At 36.1% G+C, this 17,480-nt stretch overlaps 1 protein-coding gene across 6 annotated transcripts in view; it reads right to left on the bottom strand.

Annotated features, from left to right (window-relative positions):
• Zip (myosin heavy chain 10) overlaps positions 1–17,437 on the bottom strand; it is a 38,378-nt gene extending 20,941 nt beyond the window's left edge. For 2 of the 6 annotated variants that reach the window (XR_014435316.1, XM_083079597.1), the window contains exon 1: positions 16,398–17,437. Coding sequence is in view for 5 of the 6 variants with exons in the window: in XM_083079597.1 (XP_082935723.1) it covers positions 16,398–16,754 (357 nt within the window). In the remaining variant the exon portion in view is untranslated. The remainder of the gene's footprint in view (positions 1–16,397) is intronic. The other 4 variants (XM_083079594.1, XM_083079596.1, XM_083079598.1 and 1 more) reach the window with 3 other exon arrangements.
• Between the last annotated feature and the right edge of the window lie 43 nt (positions 17,438–17,480).

Here is a 17,480-nt window from a genome sequence, read left to right as displayed (position 1 = left end):
CCTCTTATCAATAGGAGCGCAAGTGCATGCAAATGGCACCATCCATAATTGTCTCGTAAGCTGTAAAACGATGTTTACATGCCTCTCCTCCTCGATATACTCTATACATGTAGCAGCATTGTTTCTTCTCCTCGCCACGTGAACTTTCTCTTGAATAAATTGCAAACTATGCAAGCTGTTGATGTAGAGAGAGAGAGACTTGCACCTCGTTATATAATCTTTTGTACATAAAAAACACGTCACGTTGCCGTATCTCTTTGAAATACAAAGAAATGTTGATAACGCTATCTTTATTAATATAATTGGACTTCTGCCCGCAATAAAGCAATTTTTTTTATATACGAGTAGATTGATTTGCTTTATTTATATATACAGGGTGTTTCGATAGAGGCAATCTTTCGTGGATATGTAGAAGTAAGGATTAAAATAATTCCATAGGGTAAAAATAATCCCATAAATTCCTATAAATTCTTTTTCTACGCATCTCGATCGATTTTTAATTCAAAATTTGAGAAACGTTTCTCTTGCTTTTCTGTAGATATAATAATTTGCAATAATTATTTTTAAGTTTCTAAAGGAATTTAAAATAACGTGTAATAAGATTTCTTGATATCAGGTTGAAAACCCAAAGTGTACCATCTATAAACCCTTTCTAACAAACATTTCTACAAAACATTTTCAAATTTAGCAGTTGAAACTCGAGTGATTCTTTCCTTCCTATGAATGAAAACGCGTACAAAGGAACTTATTTTAAGAAATTGCATCCTAAAAAAATCTCCAAAAAAATTCTCTTTATCTCGAACCTTGAACAAAGAAAAAAGAGAATCTTTACACAAGATTTCAATAAACCATCCTGTGAAGTGAATGGCTTTGAAGTAAAGAAAGAGAGAGAAAGAGAGAAGTTTCTTTTATATTTTTAAACTTTTTCTATCTTTTTCCAAAAAGAGATACTCTTATTTCATCTTATCAAAGCTAACTGTTTTAAGAAAAAAATGTTTACGAGAATTCATAGGATTATTTGTATCCCATCTTTATCGAAACACCCTATATATATTTTTTTATAAGATATCGCCTACGCGTAGACATGAATTATCGTTGTTTACCCGCAAAACATGTCCACCACCGTCGATATCGTGGCAAAGAATTGTAAGCGATACTCGGTTCACGAAGCGAGTAGGTGTTAATAAAACGCGACACCCTCTCACTTTTATCTGCCTTCCATTAAACGCCGCCGATGACTCGCGCTTAATTGCTCGTTGCGAATTATTCGCATCATCATTATCAGGCTGACCGAACAATTACTCGGAGAGATCATTAGCCATGCCCAGGTCCTGGATCCCTCTTCTGGCCTGCATTTTTTCCAGGTTCGACTCGACATTCTGGACACGTATCCTTCCAAAGGTCGCGTCATCATCGTCAGCAGGGGCTGCCTACAGCGTGATTCATCGGTCACTTTCCCCCGGTCTCCGGATTCTCGCGCTACTCGCGTCATCCTTCCGTGGAAGAAGCCACCCGGAACCAACCGCGTACACCGGGTTTATTTATTCTCCACGGTGTTAATTTACTACGCGTCCTCTCTCTCTCTCTCGTAACTTTTCCCATCATGGACTGGTAAACGGCGGTCGTGCAGTTAATCGAGAGCCATCTCATTCCTCTGTCTAATTCCGTTTCGCGGAATGAGATGAGGAAAATCAGCCAGGCTCGAAGTTAATCTCAACTTGATGTTTACGAAAACGCGGCCATTCGTTTTACAGGGTGTTTACTTGAATCATGTAAAAGGGTTCCCCGATCTTTCAGGTTTGTTTGTTCAGATTTCCAAGTAAAGAGAATTTTTCTAGAGACTGTACTAAAAAAATTGAACAGTAAATTTCTTAAGAAAATATAATTAAATATTTTTCACATGCATGACATTTTTTTAAAAAATTACATATACTGCATATTCTATAAAATATTGAATATATAATAGAGATAAATTTGTATTTTTTTATAATATATTTTAAATAATATAATATTATATTTTATATAATATATTTTATATAATAATGTATTTTATTTTATTTTATATTTTATATATTTTATAATACACAATTTCGTCAAATGATGTATTGCTGATTATTTGCGGTATAAGAATAAAATTATCGAAGAATCGTTTTTTAAAAAATTTCCCGAATTCCAATAAAATGCCATAAAAATTCCCTGAATTCCAGAAATAAAAAAAGGTCCTTGAGAATTCCAGGTTCTCTATTACTTTTCCAGAGAGACATGCTGTTTTAAGACGTTTTAAATGCGCCGTTTCCTCATAAATCTGTCACTAACGTATGTACACTGTTGCTCCAACCTTTTCACAATATGCGATAAATAAAGGAAAATGAAAAAAAAATTGGATCGAATAATTTTAATTGTTCGATCCATTATTGTCTTTCATCTATTTTGTCTTATTTCGTGTCACTTTGGTATCTTATAAATTAAATTTAAAATTAATTAGAGCTAATCAAGTTTAAAGATAAATTGATAATTAAGTTTACAGATAAATGAGCTGTTTCCAAGTATGTTTAATATTTATATACATCTACGCCGAGGAAAATCCAAGAAGAATCCAGGAAGTTGGGTTTTCCGTTGATCCAATACTCGCATTTCTTTACAGCTATTCACGCGCGTCGAGAAAGAAAATGAGGAATCTCGACGATTATTGCCTCCCATATGTCCTAGAAAAATTCATAATTTCCCTCCTTGACATCGTTACGAAGCATCGCGTTAAACGGATCGCTTATTAAGCGATTTTACACATGCGATTCGCGTTAAAATTATTCGCAGTAGCTGACCGATCGATCGGACGAGGAAGGCGATTTTCACGAAATTTCAACACGAAACGGAAACGCCTTTGTCCCCTTTTTCCAGGCAAGGACTGCGCTCGGAGGTCCTCGAAAACCGGTCTCGGGCGCTCTCGGGTGTCATCGACCCTGCCCAACATTCCTGTTTATGCCTCGCCGACGCGACGTGACGGGAGCCTTCTAAGCAAATCGGCAGCCAGCCGGCGCGATCGCGACATGCGTTACATCTCACGAGGCTGACGTATCTTTCTCGTTGCAGGGATATAATCCCCAAACGCGTACGCGGAAGCGTCCTGTCGATAAAATTTACAGGCTCCAGAGACACGAGGGGAGATTAATCGATGGCCACAGTGTCGGAATCAGCGAAAAGTGGACATACACAGGGTTTTTCGTCATACATGTGTCTAAAGAGAACCAATTTTTTTTCATAGAATGTTATAAATTATAATGTTATATATATGTTATATACAGGGTGATTCATTTTAATCTTAACGGGCAAATATTTTGAAAAATATGCGAGATACGAAAAAATGTTTCAGACAAAAGTTATATGGTTTTAAAGGAGACATAAGATGGTGTCATTAATTTGACCTTAAATAGTTACTTAAAGGTCACGTGAAGGACGCCCTCAATTTTTTAAATGGAACCGCCTATTTTTTGTTACATATTCTTGTAGCTTATCTCGAGAGCTTTCCAAAACACTATAATTAAGTTAGTTTTCATTAAGTACTTTCCGAGTTATGAGGCTTGAAATCGTTTCTTAATTTTACATAAACCGTAAAATATCTTGTAAAATATTCATTTTTCGATTACCTCACCTTAATACTTTTATGTACAAAATAATAAGAGGAATCAATTGGTGTAAAGAAAACACATAGTTATTTTTAAGAAAAAATATGTAATTGTTAATTGCAAATTACATATATTTTTTTTTTCGAGTAATAACTCAATATAAGAAATATATATTTAATATATATTTAAAGATATATATATATATTTAAAATAGATAAAAGAGGTACTTGATTATTTTTGCTGAGAAAAATCGTGATCTCATATCTCGTTCCGTCGCGATTCTCTCAATTTATATTTATAATTCTTTCGATTGTACCATATCAGAATGGCACTTATATATATCCAATGACTATACCAATGTACGTATTATCAAAATTGTGCCGTATCTCGGTGTGAATCACCTTCCACGCCGATCGAACGTAACGCGATGCGTCACTCGCTTACGCGGCGTTTAGTTCAAAAGTTATGCGGGGCCTCGCCTCGTATCTTCTATTATAGGACATATCCATCGCCGGGCTTTTTTTTCATGGCATCCCTCCTGGGTGTGCGTGTATATATTTCGTCAGAATTTTCTTTTCCAGGGCGCCGCGGTAACGAGCCACGACGACCGTAAAAGGCATCGGACTCGCTCTCCGAGATGGTTTCGCGTCTTTAAGACACCGCGCGAGTAAGCGGGTTAAGGACGCTCGTCCTTATAAGGACCCGGTCTTTGCCTTTTTTTTTTCGCGTCCCCCTCTCGCCGCTTTTTTCGCCCGCAGCGCGATCGCCCTCGATCGAGACGAGATCGAAAGTCTCGATCCTCGCTCGCTCGCGCGTGATCAAGTGCAATTTGTAGCGAACGGTAAAAGCGTGATTGGAAGCGGTATGCTCTTTATTATTGCGGGTCAGAGTTGCGGCCTCGCGGAACAAGATCGTAAACCTCACGACAGAACCGCGAACGCTCCCAAAGCCATTCGCGAAATTAGCGCGAGCCCTCGTTTATTTATCGCAATTTCTATCGTCGACAGGTCTCGGGTTTTCAGGAATTTTATTAAAAAATATTTATAATTTTAATTTATTATAATTGATTTATAATTTTAATTTATTCTAATTGACTTATAATTTTAATTGATCATAATTGATTTATAATTTTAATTTATTATAATTGATTTATAATTTTAATTTATTATAATTGATTTATAATTTTAATTTATTATAATTGATCTATAATTTTAATTTATTATAATTGATTTATAATTTTAATTTATTATAATTGATCTATAATTTTAATTTATTATAATTGATTTATAATTTTAATTTATTATAATTGATTTATAATTTTAATTTATTATAACTGATTTATAATTTTAATTGATTATAATTGATCTATAATTTTAATTTATTATAATTGATTTGTACTTTTAATTGATTATAATTGATCTATAATTTTAATTGATTATAATTGATTTATAATTTTAATTGATTATAATTGATTTACAATTTTAATTTATTATTGATTGATTTTATTTTATTACGACAGATAATTGCTTCGTTTCGTCATGGATTAAATGTCATGTTTGTATCGCGTCTCTCGCAATTTTTCAAATATAATTTTCTTCTGAAAGAAACCAACGTGAATCCATTTCTTCTCCCTTCATTATCGTAAATCAAAATTACAGCCCGCGAAACAGGGTCGTAAATCTCCCGGCAAGAGTCACATTTAAAGCCAATTATTAAATTTAGTACCAACGTGTGGATGCAACACGTTTCTCGTCGATTATCGCGGTTCTTATCATTGACGAGGTATCAAAGTTTCGAGAGAGAGTCTCGATCCTTTTTATTTTTTTTTTTTATAAATAACCCGCTGGTCGAAACTTGTAAATGGAAAAATTATGTGAAGTACCGCGTGAAAACGAGACTCATGTCTCGTTATGCAATTTAAAGAGCTCACTGCGCTTATAATCGACTTTAAAAGGATGAAATCTCTCGCGCCTGCCTAGTCGACTTTCTAAAAATGGTACCTTCGTTGCAATAATTCTCCGGACACGGGAACGTTCGTTTCGCTAAAGCTGCTCTAAGGTAATGCATTCACGTTTATGTCAAATATTCGCGCATAATTGCAAGCTGAAACGAGAAAGGAACGCGTACAATTTCGACATATTGTCGCGTCATCGTGCACTCGGAAAAATGATCTTGCATGATCCACAGCAACAATTTTCTACATGTGAGAAATTAACTGAAGTAGCTAAATGATTAGCAAATACTATCGCATATGTTTTACAATTTTAGAATGTCTACTCGAATTTTGCAAAAAAATTTCCTGAAAATTTATCCTTATCTTCCAGATTTTTTGTTCAAAATTTTAGGTAAAGAGAATTTTTGAGAGTTTTTTGGATGCAATTTTCTAAAATAAGTTTTTTTTTTATTGTAAGTTTTCTACTATTTTTCGCATTTAATTAATTTAATCAATTTAAATTGATGACAGAAACAGAATTTATATCTGAATTGATAGTGAAATTTAGAAAGAAAATTTTTCTGTGATGCCTAGTTGATCATACTTATTATAAAGTTCGACTGATATATCCATGAAAAATCGTTTCTCACAAAAATCGTTCAAATTATAATACAAAAATTCATATTTATCCAATGCAATAATTAATATCTGACAACGAGACCTAAATTTGCCAAAAAATATTACTGGAATTTGTTGCTATAAATTCTACATGTTACAAAAAATAGTGATAAATTTTTCTAAAAATCTACCTCATCAACAAAATATGTCTTCGAGTGTGCGACATATATTATCTCATCGTCTCGAAACGACAATTGCACCCCACTTTGGCGAATATTTATCGAGAGAGGAGCCTCTTCGGCTGCAGACGATGTCAAATATTCTCTCACGAATTGCATTTACGTGACGAATATTAAGCGATGGTACCAATTGCGCGATGCATTATTCACCCGAGAAATATTTATATCAACGCAATGCAGTTATGTGCGCGTCGATGTGACAATATTTGCAATTTTTCACACGATATCGCTGCAATTTAACGCGACACATTTTATTTCGTCGTCGAATTCCGTAAAAGTTTGCATATTGCACCGACAATCGGCGTTACGTCATGACGTGTCGATGATGCGATATTTATCTTGGTTCGGCAAATAATTGACCGATGAACGGTCTGTTCGAGCGTTGTTTGAAACCCGCTTAAAAGCCCTATCGTATTACATATCGGAGATTGCGATTGCCCATCGGAGATCGATAATCGCCAATGAAGACAAGAATGAAGACGAAGCGGACGATGATTGAGATTAAAGATTCATACTTGCTTTTTTTTTATTCAGAAGCCCATCCAATCTTCAATTGTTACATACGATCACGTAACATGAGATTCCAATTAATAAAATCGAGGACTCGAATGCTTTCACGTTTCATTTATTGTATTTTTATTTTTTTTTTAATCCAACGTGCGATTTTTTTATGAAAATAAATATTGCATCTTTATTAAAAAAAATTCTTATCTCTTTTTTTTTTATTTATAGCAGTCTTGCTTTTATATATTGGATTTTATTTATACATATTATTCCTACAATAATTGTCTACGTCTTTAAATGCGAAATTATTATATTAAACATAATAAAAATAGAGCTTTCATATAATTAATTTTATACACAAAGTTTACATTAATTAAAAAATATGCAAAATACACACACATATATTGAAGATATAAGAAAAGGAGGCACGATAGATTTTCACGTGGATGCGTTTGCGATGCGCTAGAGATGATTGATTTTCCGCGAGCAAAAGTACACGAAGATGAATAAGACACAAGTACGTAAGAGCAAAGTAAACCACGCGAATCCGGTAGTTGTCGAACCGTTATAGTCCAGATACGGTCCATATACGGTTTGCGCGGATAAAATCGATCGGATTCGCACCATATACGGACGAGTGTAACGATGTGCGTGCGTGCGCGAGAGCATTACGCAAGAGTGACGTTCCTGGCGATGGAATTACAAAAAAGGGGAAAAAACTGCTGACGAGAAAGCGCGCGGATTGAACGCGCCTCTTGACCTCGCGAAAAATTCGCACCGCGGTTTTCGAGCACCTTTGGTCTCGCAAAGTGCTCCCGGAAATACAATGTCGTTAAATTGTGACGAGAGAGTAAGGAAAGACGGGGACGAAGGAGAAATTAAAAAAAAAATGGCAAAATATTTATTATGATTATTTATATATTTATATATTTATTATTATATTGTATTATTTATATTATATTTATCTATATTTTATATTATTATTTATATTATTATTTAATAATTATTATATTTATATTATATTATTATTATTATATTTATTTTATATTATTATATTTAAATTATATTGTTATATTATTATATTATTTATATATTTATTTACATGTATTTGTTTATTATTTATATTTTGGGGTTGGTACTCAAATTCTGCACACGACGTTAAAACTGAAATAGGAGATATATAATAAATATTTAAATAAAATGTTTTTTTAAATTTATATACACATATTGCATTTCAATCATATAATTATCTCCTTATATTGACTGAATTCTTTTGTCGAATTGAAGCAAAAATGTGTTTAAAAATTTAATATTGATTCAATGAATGTTAAAATAATTAAAATTTGCAAAATTCAAAATTTAGATTATTCCAATTTAAATACATTAGTATTTAAATAGAGATTAATATTTTATGTATCAATTGCAAGGATATCGCGATAAGATGGATTTAAGCGAAATATGTAATTTATACTACTATTTGCACTTATTATATTTTCAGATTAATTGCCGCTTATTACTCTCGCATCGCGATACGAATGTATCTCGAAAGCGAATGTTGCAACGAATCGCATGTCGATCATGCTGGAGCGGCGGCCCTGAAACGGCCGAGGCGAAGAATTCCGCGTAAATTCCGAAATGTTTCTGCCCGCGCGGTATCTCTGCATGCGAAGCAAAAGAAATTCCGCGTGGATATAATAATAAATAAGGCTAATACTGCGAGGTGGAGGCGAATTCTACTTCCAACGAGAAGCTGACTAACGAGAGAAAATGTTCACCTATCTGCCCCCAGTTATCAATCAAAGATAGATAAAAAAAAAATGACGAAAGATTATTTGAAATAGAGACCACTTATTGGTTGATTTTTTTTATCCATAATCGATATCTTCTTCGGAGAAAATAAAGAAAAAAATGTTCTTAGTTTTCAGATAATTAATGAATAATTGTAGTTTCTGGGAAATTAAATTTCCATCGGATTCAAGAGAGAAAGTGTACAACAAAATTAATTAATTTGTGGAGTAGATATTGCTTTGGTAGAACTTTAATTTGCGGTTTTGTAGAAATATAAATATGAAAGTTGATGTGTAATTTTTCTTAAATTTATAGTGATTAACAGAAGACATTTTAGAGAAACATAAGGAGCGTAAAAGTGAGGCAGGTAAAATACGATGACGAAAGACTGTGTTTGAAGTAGACCATCCACATTATTCTTTACTTGGCTAATTGTTTACTCAATCCAAGGCTGATATCTTCTCAGAAAAAATCTCGAAATGCTCCTTTTCGAATAGTTAGCGAATAATTAGAAATTTCTGACAAATTAAAATTCCATCGGATTCAAGGGAGCGAAAGTATGCAATAAAATTAATTAATTTGAAGAGAATATTCATTTAATAGAATTAAGACTCAGAATTTTGTAGAGATGCAGATGTAAAAATTAATTAAAATTAAAATTAATTAAAAATAAATTAAACTAATTTTTCTTGACGATCAACAAAAATATATTTAGAGGAGAATAAGAAGCTAAAATGAATAAAAAACAAATAAAAAAAAAATGTTGCCATTCTCGCAATATCCTAAAAGAGATTAAATTTTCATTGATACTTTCCTACTGATACCAACAACGAAAATATTCACTTATCATTATGTCCATATTGGCCGAATCACACAGGAAACTCGCAGATTTGCAACGGTAAGCCACATTTTGCCAAGGTGACTCTGTCAAACCGCCAAGATGGCGTCTCAAGATCGGCCTCCGTTCAGTTCTCCCAACGAATATCCCAACCTTCCTCCCGTTACTCTCCCTTTCCCCGTGACTCTCTGTCACTTTACCTCTCCCGCGGCTATCGCTTTCTCACCTTCTCCAGAGACGGAGACCATCAACGGACTCGGTCTACCTTTGGAGTCGCGTTTACCGAATCAGTCACGCGTGAGTCACGATGAGCATCGGCTCTCATTCCTCGAGACTAGATAAAAAAAAAAAGAAATAATGAAAAAAAGAGAGAGAGAGAAAGTTTAAGATATTACCTGGGGACAACTTGCTTTGCATTTTATTCGAGATTGCATTACATTCACCGTAATTTTAATTTTAAAAAAAATGTACAATCAGGGTGTACATTCAAATCTTGAGAATAAATTCCCTGAGAATTCCATGATTTTCCAGGTGTTTTTGTTTAAAATTCCAGGTAAAATTAAAATAATTAAAATAAATATAATTTTATAATTTTAAAATAAATTAATTAAAATAAATATAATTATATGATTTTAAAATAAATTTATTTATCGTACCTTAAACTTTAAACATAAATTAAAAAAATAAAAAAATAAAAAAATTTTTTTAAATTTAAAACAATTAATAATAATAATAATTATATATATATATATATATATTTTAATAAAATTTGGACAACACAAAAATTTATCAAATATATATATAAATCTATTTTTTTAACACTTAAAAAAAATTATCAAAGTAATTTTTAAAAAATTCCCCGAGTCTTAATAAAATTCCACGAGAATTCCCTGATTTTCTAGGTTAAAACAAAGATCTGACAATTGATGAAGGTCGTCCTAGGACGAACCTATATGAAAGAACTCTTTTCGAATATCACGTAATTTTCTCGAATTTCAGTAATCTAATCTGTCAGTATTTTTCAAGAATCGAGTATCGTAGATATCGCGATTTAATACGGTCTGCTGCACCGAAATGGAAGGCGATCGGCAGGTAAAATCTTAATCGCGCCGAGTTTGCCGAGCAAACAAATGGGTCCTCGGCAGGTTCGTCCTCTCCTCGGATCGTGCAATTTTCTCGGACGCGATAACGTCCGAGGCAACATCAACGAACGTTTGTGAACGTCGATGTGTGCGAATGTATGTGCCTGCTTGAAATTCCGAGTATCTCCTTGTCCAAACAATGTACATACATGTACGTAAACCGACCGGCAGTTATGACGAGGCTCGCGTGGAATTCCTCGCGCAAATTTCAGCCAAATTCCTGACACACATCCGTTCGGTTGCGAAGCAACAAATTCATTAAGAGAGCTGGATGAATGGCATAAAGGCGCTTCTCAATCATCGCTGATGATGAAAACAACCTCATCTCGCTCGATCTTGCTCAATCCCTCTGCCAATCGGCTCAAAATTGTTGCCATATGGCCAACATTTTTTCAAAGAAATTACGCGAAATTCATCCCATAAGCGAGATATTCGATAATTAATACGTCATTTAAATCAGAGACGTTGAACTTTCATTAAAAGGTGTTCAAAAATATCAGTTAATTGATGGAAACAACGTGAAATGGTCGATCAACATCTGAGGTACTTTTGACATTTCGATATTAAATTGGTTCTATAATTTAACCATAATTTATTATTTTGCCTTTTTTTGCGGGATATGTAAAATTACATCTTCCGTTCGAGTATGAGAACAGCTGCGCGATTCGTTATCTTATCGAACCCAACTATCGTCGAATACATTCTTGACAACAGAAGGGAAAGAGGAGCCGAAAATGTGATGGGATAGACGAGGAAGAGAAAACGTATGACAAGAAAATATTGTAGAGAGAATCCTATTTTTTTTTATTGCATTGATAGTCAATGACATGGGTAGTTGTGGTCTTTGATGAGAATAAGCCTTATTGATAAGCGTCGTTTAATACTCGAGATATAACAAGCTTTAATCTCTCTCGCGACGCTTTGAAGGAAGCGCATGCTTGAAAAAAATTCCATTATGATAAGTCACATTCTTCAATTTAATTTTATAATTTAAAGAATGCACAGATATATTAATCGCGTAACCCGTAGCTTCGAGGCGAGACCATCTGTATTTGTACTTGCGATGAAGGATTCAATGAAAGATTTTTGTTTAATCGTTCCTCTCTTCCTCGCTATACTTTTTTTTGGCTTAGCTAAAAATAGCGTTGGAATTTTACCCACTCCTCTCTCTAAGTATCTCTTAATTGACTACATTGTGACAAGCACATCAGCGTAGATAACGACGGAAAAAAATCGAAGGCGAACACAAAAATACGATCACATATAAAATTTACATGACGTCAATTTTCAGAAATAAAATTAGATAAAATTATGACAGTCTAGTATCTCAATCTCTCTCCTCCTCTTTTCCTTTTTCTCTCTTTCTTTTTACATTTTAAAATGAACGATTTTTATTTTTCAAAAATAAAATTAATTTAAGAATGTTTGGAAAATAATTAATTGATAAAATTAATTTGATATCTCAAATTGGTGAAAGAATATATTTGAGAAAGGAGAAAGAGAGAGAAAGAAATTGAAATAATTAATTAACTAAATTAAATATAAAAAATTTAATAAATTAAATAAAATTAAATAAATAAAATTAAATAAAATAATAATTAAATATAAATACATAAATTAAATTAATAATAAAATAAATAAAATAAAAATTAAATAAATTAATTTAATTAATTAAATACTATCCTAGGATAGGAATGATTATTTTCAATCTCTCTCTCTTGCTCCAATACTTTCAATATACCCTTTTATCAATGTTTGAGATATTACTAATAATATTCGAGGAATAATAATATCCGAGCAACGGGAAAATCAACATCTGTTCTCAAGTATGAAATCAAAGTCGAGTGAGCGGCAAACGCATTCGAAATGTGGTCAAAATTAGCGTGAGTCACACACTCGCCGAAGCGGGACGAGGCGTCCTTATCACCCGACGATAAGCGGAAACGTCAAGGAAACGCGATGCGTGGTATCCTCGAGTCTCCCGACGTCGGGTTCTACGAACCCGATGACCATCGGACACCGTCCATTTTTTTTTTTTTTTTTTTTTTTCATCGTCGCACCCTCGAATACCTGAACCTGCGCGAGGCCCGCCCTTGACCCTCGACGAGGCGACTAGCGAGAGTCTCGAGCATCCTTTTTCATTTTAACGGGAATACCATCACCCACGATGTCGCTGTGGAAGCAACGGGAAAGCTTGAGAGAAGATTTATCACCGTTTATTACCGCCCCCCGCCAAATTTATATTCAATAATACCACGTACGTGACGGTATTTAATATCGAAAGCTCGTGGGCGCGCTTGCCTTTTGCCTGATATTAATTAACCCTCGAGAGCACCGGAGACCTGTGGCGCGAGTACGCGCGCGAGTTTTTGCCTCCAACACTGCAATTATCTCTTGCAAAACAACTTTCTTCACGGTATTTTCATACGATAGTTCGTTACCTTATCTGCACTTTGCATCTCGCAGCCACGCGTGTATGTATTTTTATATACGCGCGTTTTTTCCCCCTCGAATAAAAAATCTCGCGATATCTCGTAATACATAATAAGTACATTCCAAAGACGTGCCGCGCGCTTGCGGTACAAGAAGAAAACAGTGTTTCCTTGTCAAAGAGAAATACCCACGCGCTTTAAATATATGGTGTAAATAAAATATATGTAATATGTATATAATTGTATATTACATGTAATATATATATAATATACGTGTTATATACATGTTATATACGTGTTATATAAATGTTATATACATGTTATATACATGTTATATATATATATTATACATATACGTGTTATATACGTGTTATATACATGTTATATACGTGTTATATGCATGTTATATACATGCATATAACACGTATATAACATGTATATAACATGTATATAACACGTATATAACACGTATATAACACGTATATGTATAATATATATATAACATGTATATAACATTTATATAACACGTATATAACATGTATAATACGTATATTGCATGTATATAACACGTATATAACATGTATATAACATGTATATAACACGTATATAACACGTATATGTATAACATATATATATAACACGTATATAACACGTATATAACATGTATATAACATGTATATAACGCATATATAACATGTATATAACACGTATATAACATGTATATATAAAATGTGTGCATTTTTATACATGATGCGAGATTCCAAAAGACGAGCTCGCACAAAAAATAAGACTTATTGTTGGAAGAAGCTGTGAAGAGAAAAAAAAGAGCGATGAGAGAGAAACGGTGAGTTTAGCAAATTAAGTTCTTTATTAGAAAGAGATGCAAATATTCTACGTATTTAAATCGTCGCCACGCGATACGCGACCGGTCGTCTTTTCCCGATCGTATCTGCTTGTGTCGCACACATACACACACACACGCGCACGCACCTTTCTCTCTCATTCTCTCTCTCCCTCTCGCTCTCTCTCTCTCTCGTCTCTCTTTCGGTCTCCCGACATTTCCGATATATCTCGCGCGCGGATTAATTCCAGACGAGGACGAGCAAGAGCCGTAGTGAACCGGGAGCTATCTTTAGTCCGCCTTACGAGCAAAAGAGAGTCGTACGGTCTCTGCCGTCGGTCGGAATAAGACAGCGACTCGATTTCTCGACGATGCCGAGTGCTATTTTTCAAAACGTGAATGGCCACCTCGCACGAGTCAATAATCGACAAAAATGTAATGCAAGAATATATATAGGTATGTGAGAAAGACAGAGAGAAAGAGAGAGAGAGACTCCGGATCTCCCGATATTAATAAATCCTCCGCGGCCGTCAGACAAAAATGTCGTCATCAATTCTCGTTTCGGCATCGTGCAGTTGCAACAATAACTACATTTCTGCAATTGTACGTCGTTATCTAGGATACAAATGATTGGGAAAAATTTCAAAAGCCTTAAGTATCCGAGATATAGTGTGGTCGTTAAGTATCCGAGATATAGTAGTATCGTTAATCTTTCGAAATTAGTACAAAATCGTTAGGAATAAATGGATCCACTCAGATAATCGAAATTTCTTGCACGGTATTTTAAGATTGTAAAAATAAAAAAATATATATATATTTATATAGTATTTATATAACATTTATATAACATGTTATATATTAATATAATATATAAATATATACACATGCAATTATTTTACTGATATAATAATAAAATATTACAATTATTCTCTTAATTTTTCTTCCAATAGTTCTCCCTCTCTCTTTTAGGATTATCAACAATTCTAATATTCTCCGACATAAAACTCCGAATAAGAAACGGGAATATTATTTAGCACGGAAATTTCCATCCTTCCATCCTTCTTCGAGCTATAAATGCGATATGGTTCTATTTCACTTCTCAGCTATCGATTTGTCGACTTCCTCTTCATCTTCGGTTAACGAGAAAAAAAAAGAAAAACGAAACGATTCAACAAATAACACCGGTATTCAATGCGTGTAACGAGCTGATTTAGCAGCCCTGACGAGGGGAAGAAGCTACCGTTTTTTTTTCTCTGCATCGCGCGTTCGTAAATATTTTGAAGCCGGCGTTAATGTCGGCCATAAGCGCGACAAATTTTGCCGGGGGGGATCCGGACGATTAATTTTCAACATCCGTGCCGTCGAATTAATAACGTCGACTCGAATTCGAAGCTCCGAGGAGCTCGCGGACACACACCGGGTGACTCATCGCGACGACGACATCACGACGAACATATTTAATCCCGCAACGCGAGTTTTGCCCCCCCTCCCCGCTCCAGGGGGGAGAAGAAACGCTACGTCATTTCGAAAATCGCTGGGAAAATTAATTAATAAAAGTTAGTGAATTAACGTCAATTTTTCTCTCATCTTATTTTTACTTTCTTCGAATTTTCTCACTTAACTTTCATCCCAAATTTGAAAGGGAATTTTTATTCTGTGCTTGTCATCTCTTTTCGAGTTTCTTAAATATAATACAAGGAAGGATATTTAGAGGATCCGTTATAGTCAGTTTCTCACAAACATGAATCGATAATTTAATTCCAGTGAATATTTCTTGAATTTTTTCCTAACCTTTTAATTCTAAAAAAAAAGACAGGGTACAGTTTTGGAGCCGAGGAATTAAACCGACAAATTTTGTAAATATATTAATTGGGCGAATAAAAACTTTTTGAGTTAAAAACTTTCAATTTTGCAGCCAACAATATTTAAAAAATTTGTCGAATCGCAAATTTAGTATCGGCCTTAAGGTTAACCGACGTCGGAGAAACCGGCCCTAAGGGATTCGCTCTCGCGCACAAGAGCCGGTAGACATCTGGCACTTGCACCTGCATTACACCGGCCCTATCAATCCTTATTACAGTTAGACATTGATAAAGCCACGATAGAGAATCGTAGAAGCGTCCAGTGAAAGATCGAGATACAAAGGAAAAAAAAAAAAAAAAAGAAAGAAACGTTCAATCATTGCGATCTTTCCCTCGAAGTGGGAGGCGATAAAATTAATTCCCAGATTCCTCGCCTACGACGAGTCTCCGACCTTGATTCCTACACACTTGAAGCTTCGTATTTGTACGGGTTTATATTTAAATTTACGAGTCTCGCGGACAACGATGGGTCCTGCCGAGACTGATCGATCTGCGACGCGGACTGAAAATCGAATCGAGGCCGAGACTCGTCGTGGACGTTCCTGTTTAGGGAGAGACGTTAAGAGTCGGCACTCACGTAAATCAGGCCGGAGTAGTATCGGTCCTTGAGGTTATGCAGGACGGAGGCCTCGTTGAGGCAGGTAAGCTCCGCCATGTCCTCGACCTTGTCGAACTTGGGCGGGTTCATCTTCTGTATGTCGTCCTTGGCGACGAGCACGCGCTTGCCGGTCTCGGCGATCTCCACCTCGACCTCGTCGCCGCGCTCGCCCTTGATGCCGGCGGCGACGAAGCCCTGGGTCTCGTGCGGCACCCACACCAGCTTCTTCTGCGTCCACTCCGCCTGGGTGGCCGGGTCGTTGAAGTTGTTCCTGTCCACCGACAGGAAGCGCAGCTCCGGATCGGACCGGTCTACCCTCGAGTCCACGTCCGCCATCTTTGTTTAGCGAGCGGCCACACGACGCGGCAAAGCTGCTGCTGCTGATGATGATGATGCCTGGCTCCTCGTTCTCTCTTCCTCTCTCTCTCTCTATCCCACGTGCTCTGTGCTCGCCGATGACTCTACTCGCGTACTCGGGACGACGTTACTCGCGTACGCGACACGATCGACTCGGGGCAGAGTCTGACCGAGTCCAACGACGACGACGACGACGACGGCGGCTGCCGCTACTAGTTGTCGCCACGATGCGCAACCGACGACGAGTGCGCGGGTACCACCACCACCAGCACCACCACCACCACTACCACTGCCACTGCCGCGACGACGAAGGACGGACTCGCCCTCCTCGCGAGCGAGCGAGCCGGTTAGCCCGGAGCTTCTCGCCTTCCTCGGGAAGAGAGACGAGAGTGAGGGGGAGGGGGTAAGGGAGGAAGTCTCTGCGTCTCTCGTCTTTCTCGTCCGCCCAGAGTCGATCGCCTTCCGTCTCTCTCTCCTCCTCCTGGTTCTCCTGCGGTCCCTCTTTACGTACACCTCGAACGCGCCGATCGCAACTGTCACTGACCGTCGTCGAGCACCTGCGGCCGACCCGCGTCGTTCCTCTCGCTCGTCCTCGAGTCCCACCGGATGTACTAGGGATATGCGGATAATCGCGAGGGCTTCGATTTATCGATATCTGGGGCGATTCCAACGCGATCGTCTGAACCTTCTGGACTAGTGCGACCT

The sequence above is a fragment of the Camponotus vicinus genome, unplaced genomic scaffold, assembly GCF_025532165.1.
Source record: "Camponotus vicinus isolate PSW18456_S1 unplaced genomic scaffold, iyCamVici1.0 SCAF_10, whole genome shotgun sequence".
Taxonomy (NCBI): Eukaryota; Metazoa; Arthropoda; class Insecta; order Hymenoptera; family Formicidae; genus Camponotus; species Camponotus vicinus.
Note: the sequence above shows the minus strand (reverse complement) of the source record. Positions and strands in the feature narration are given on the sequence as shown.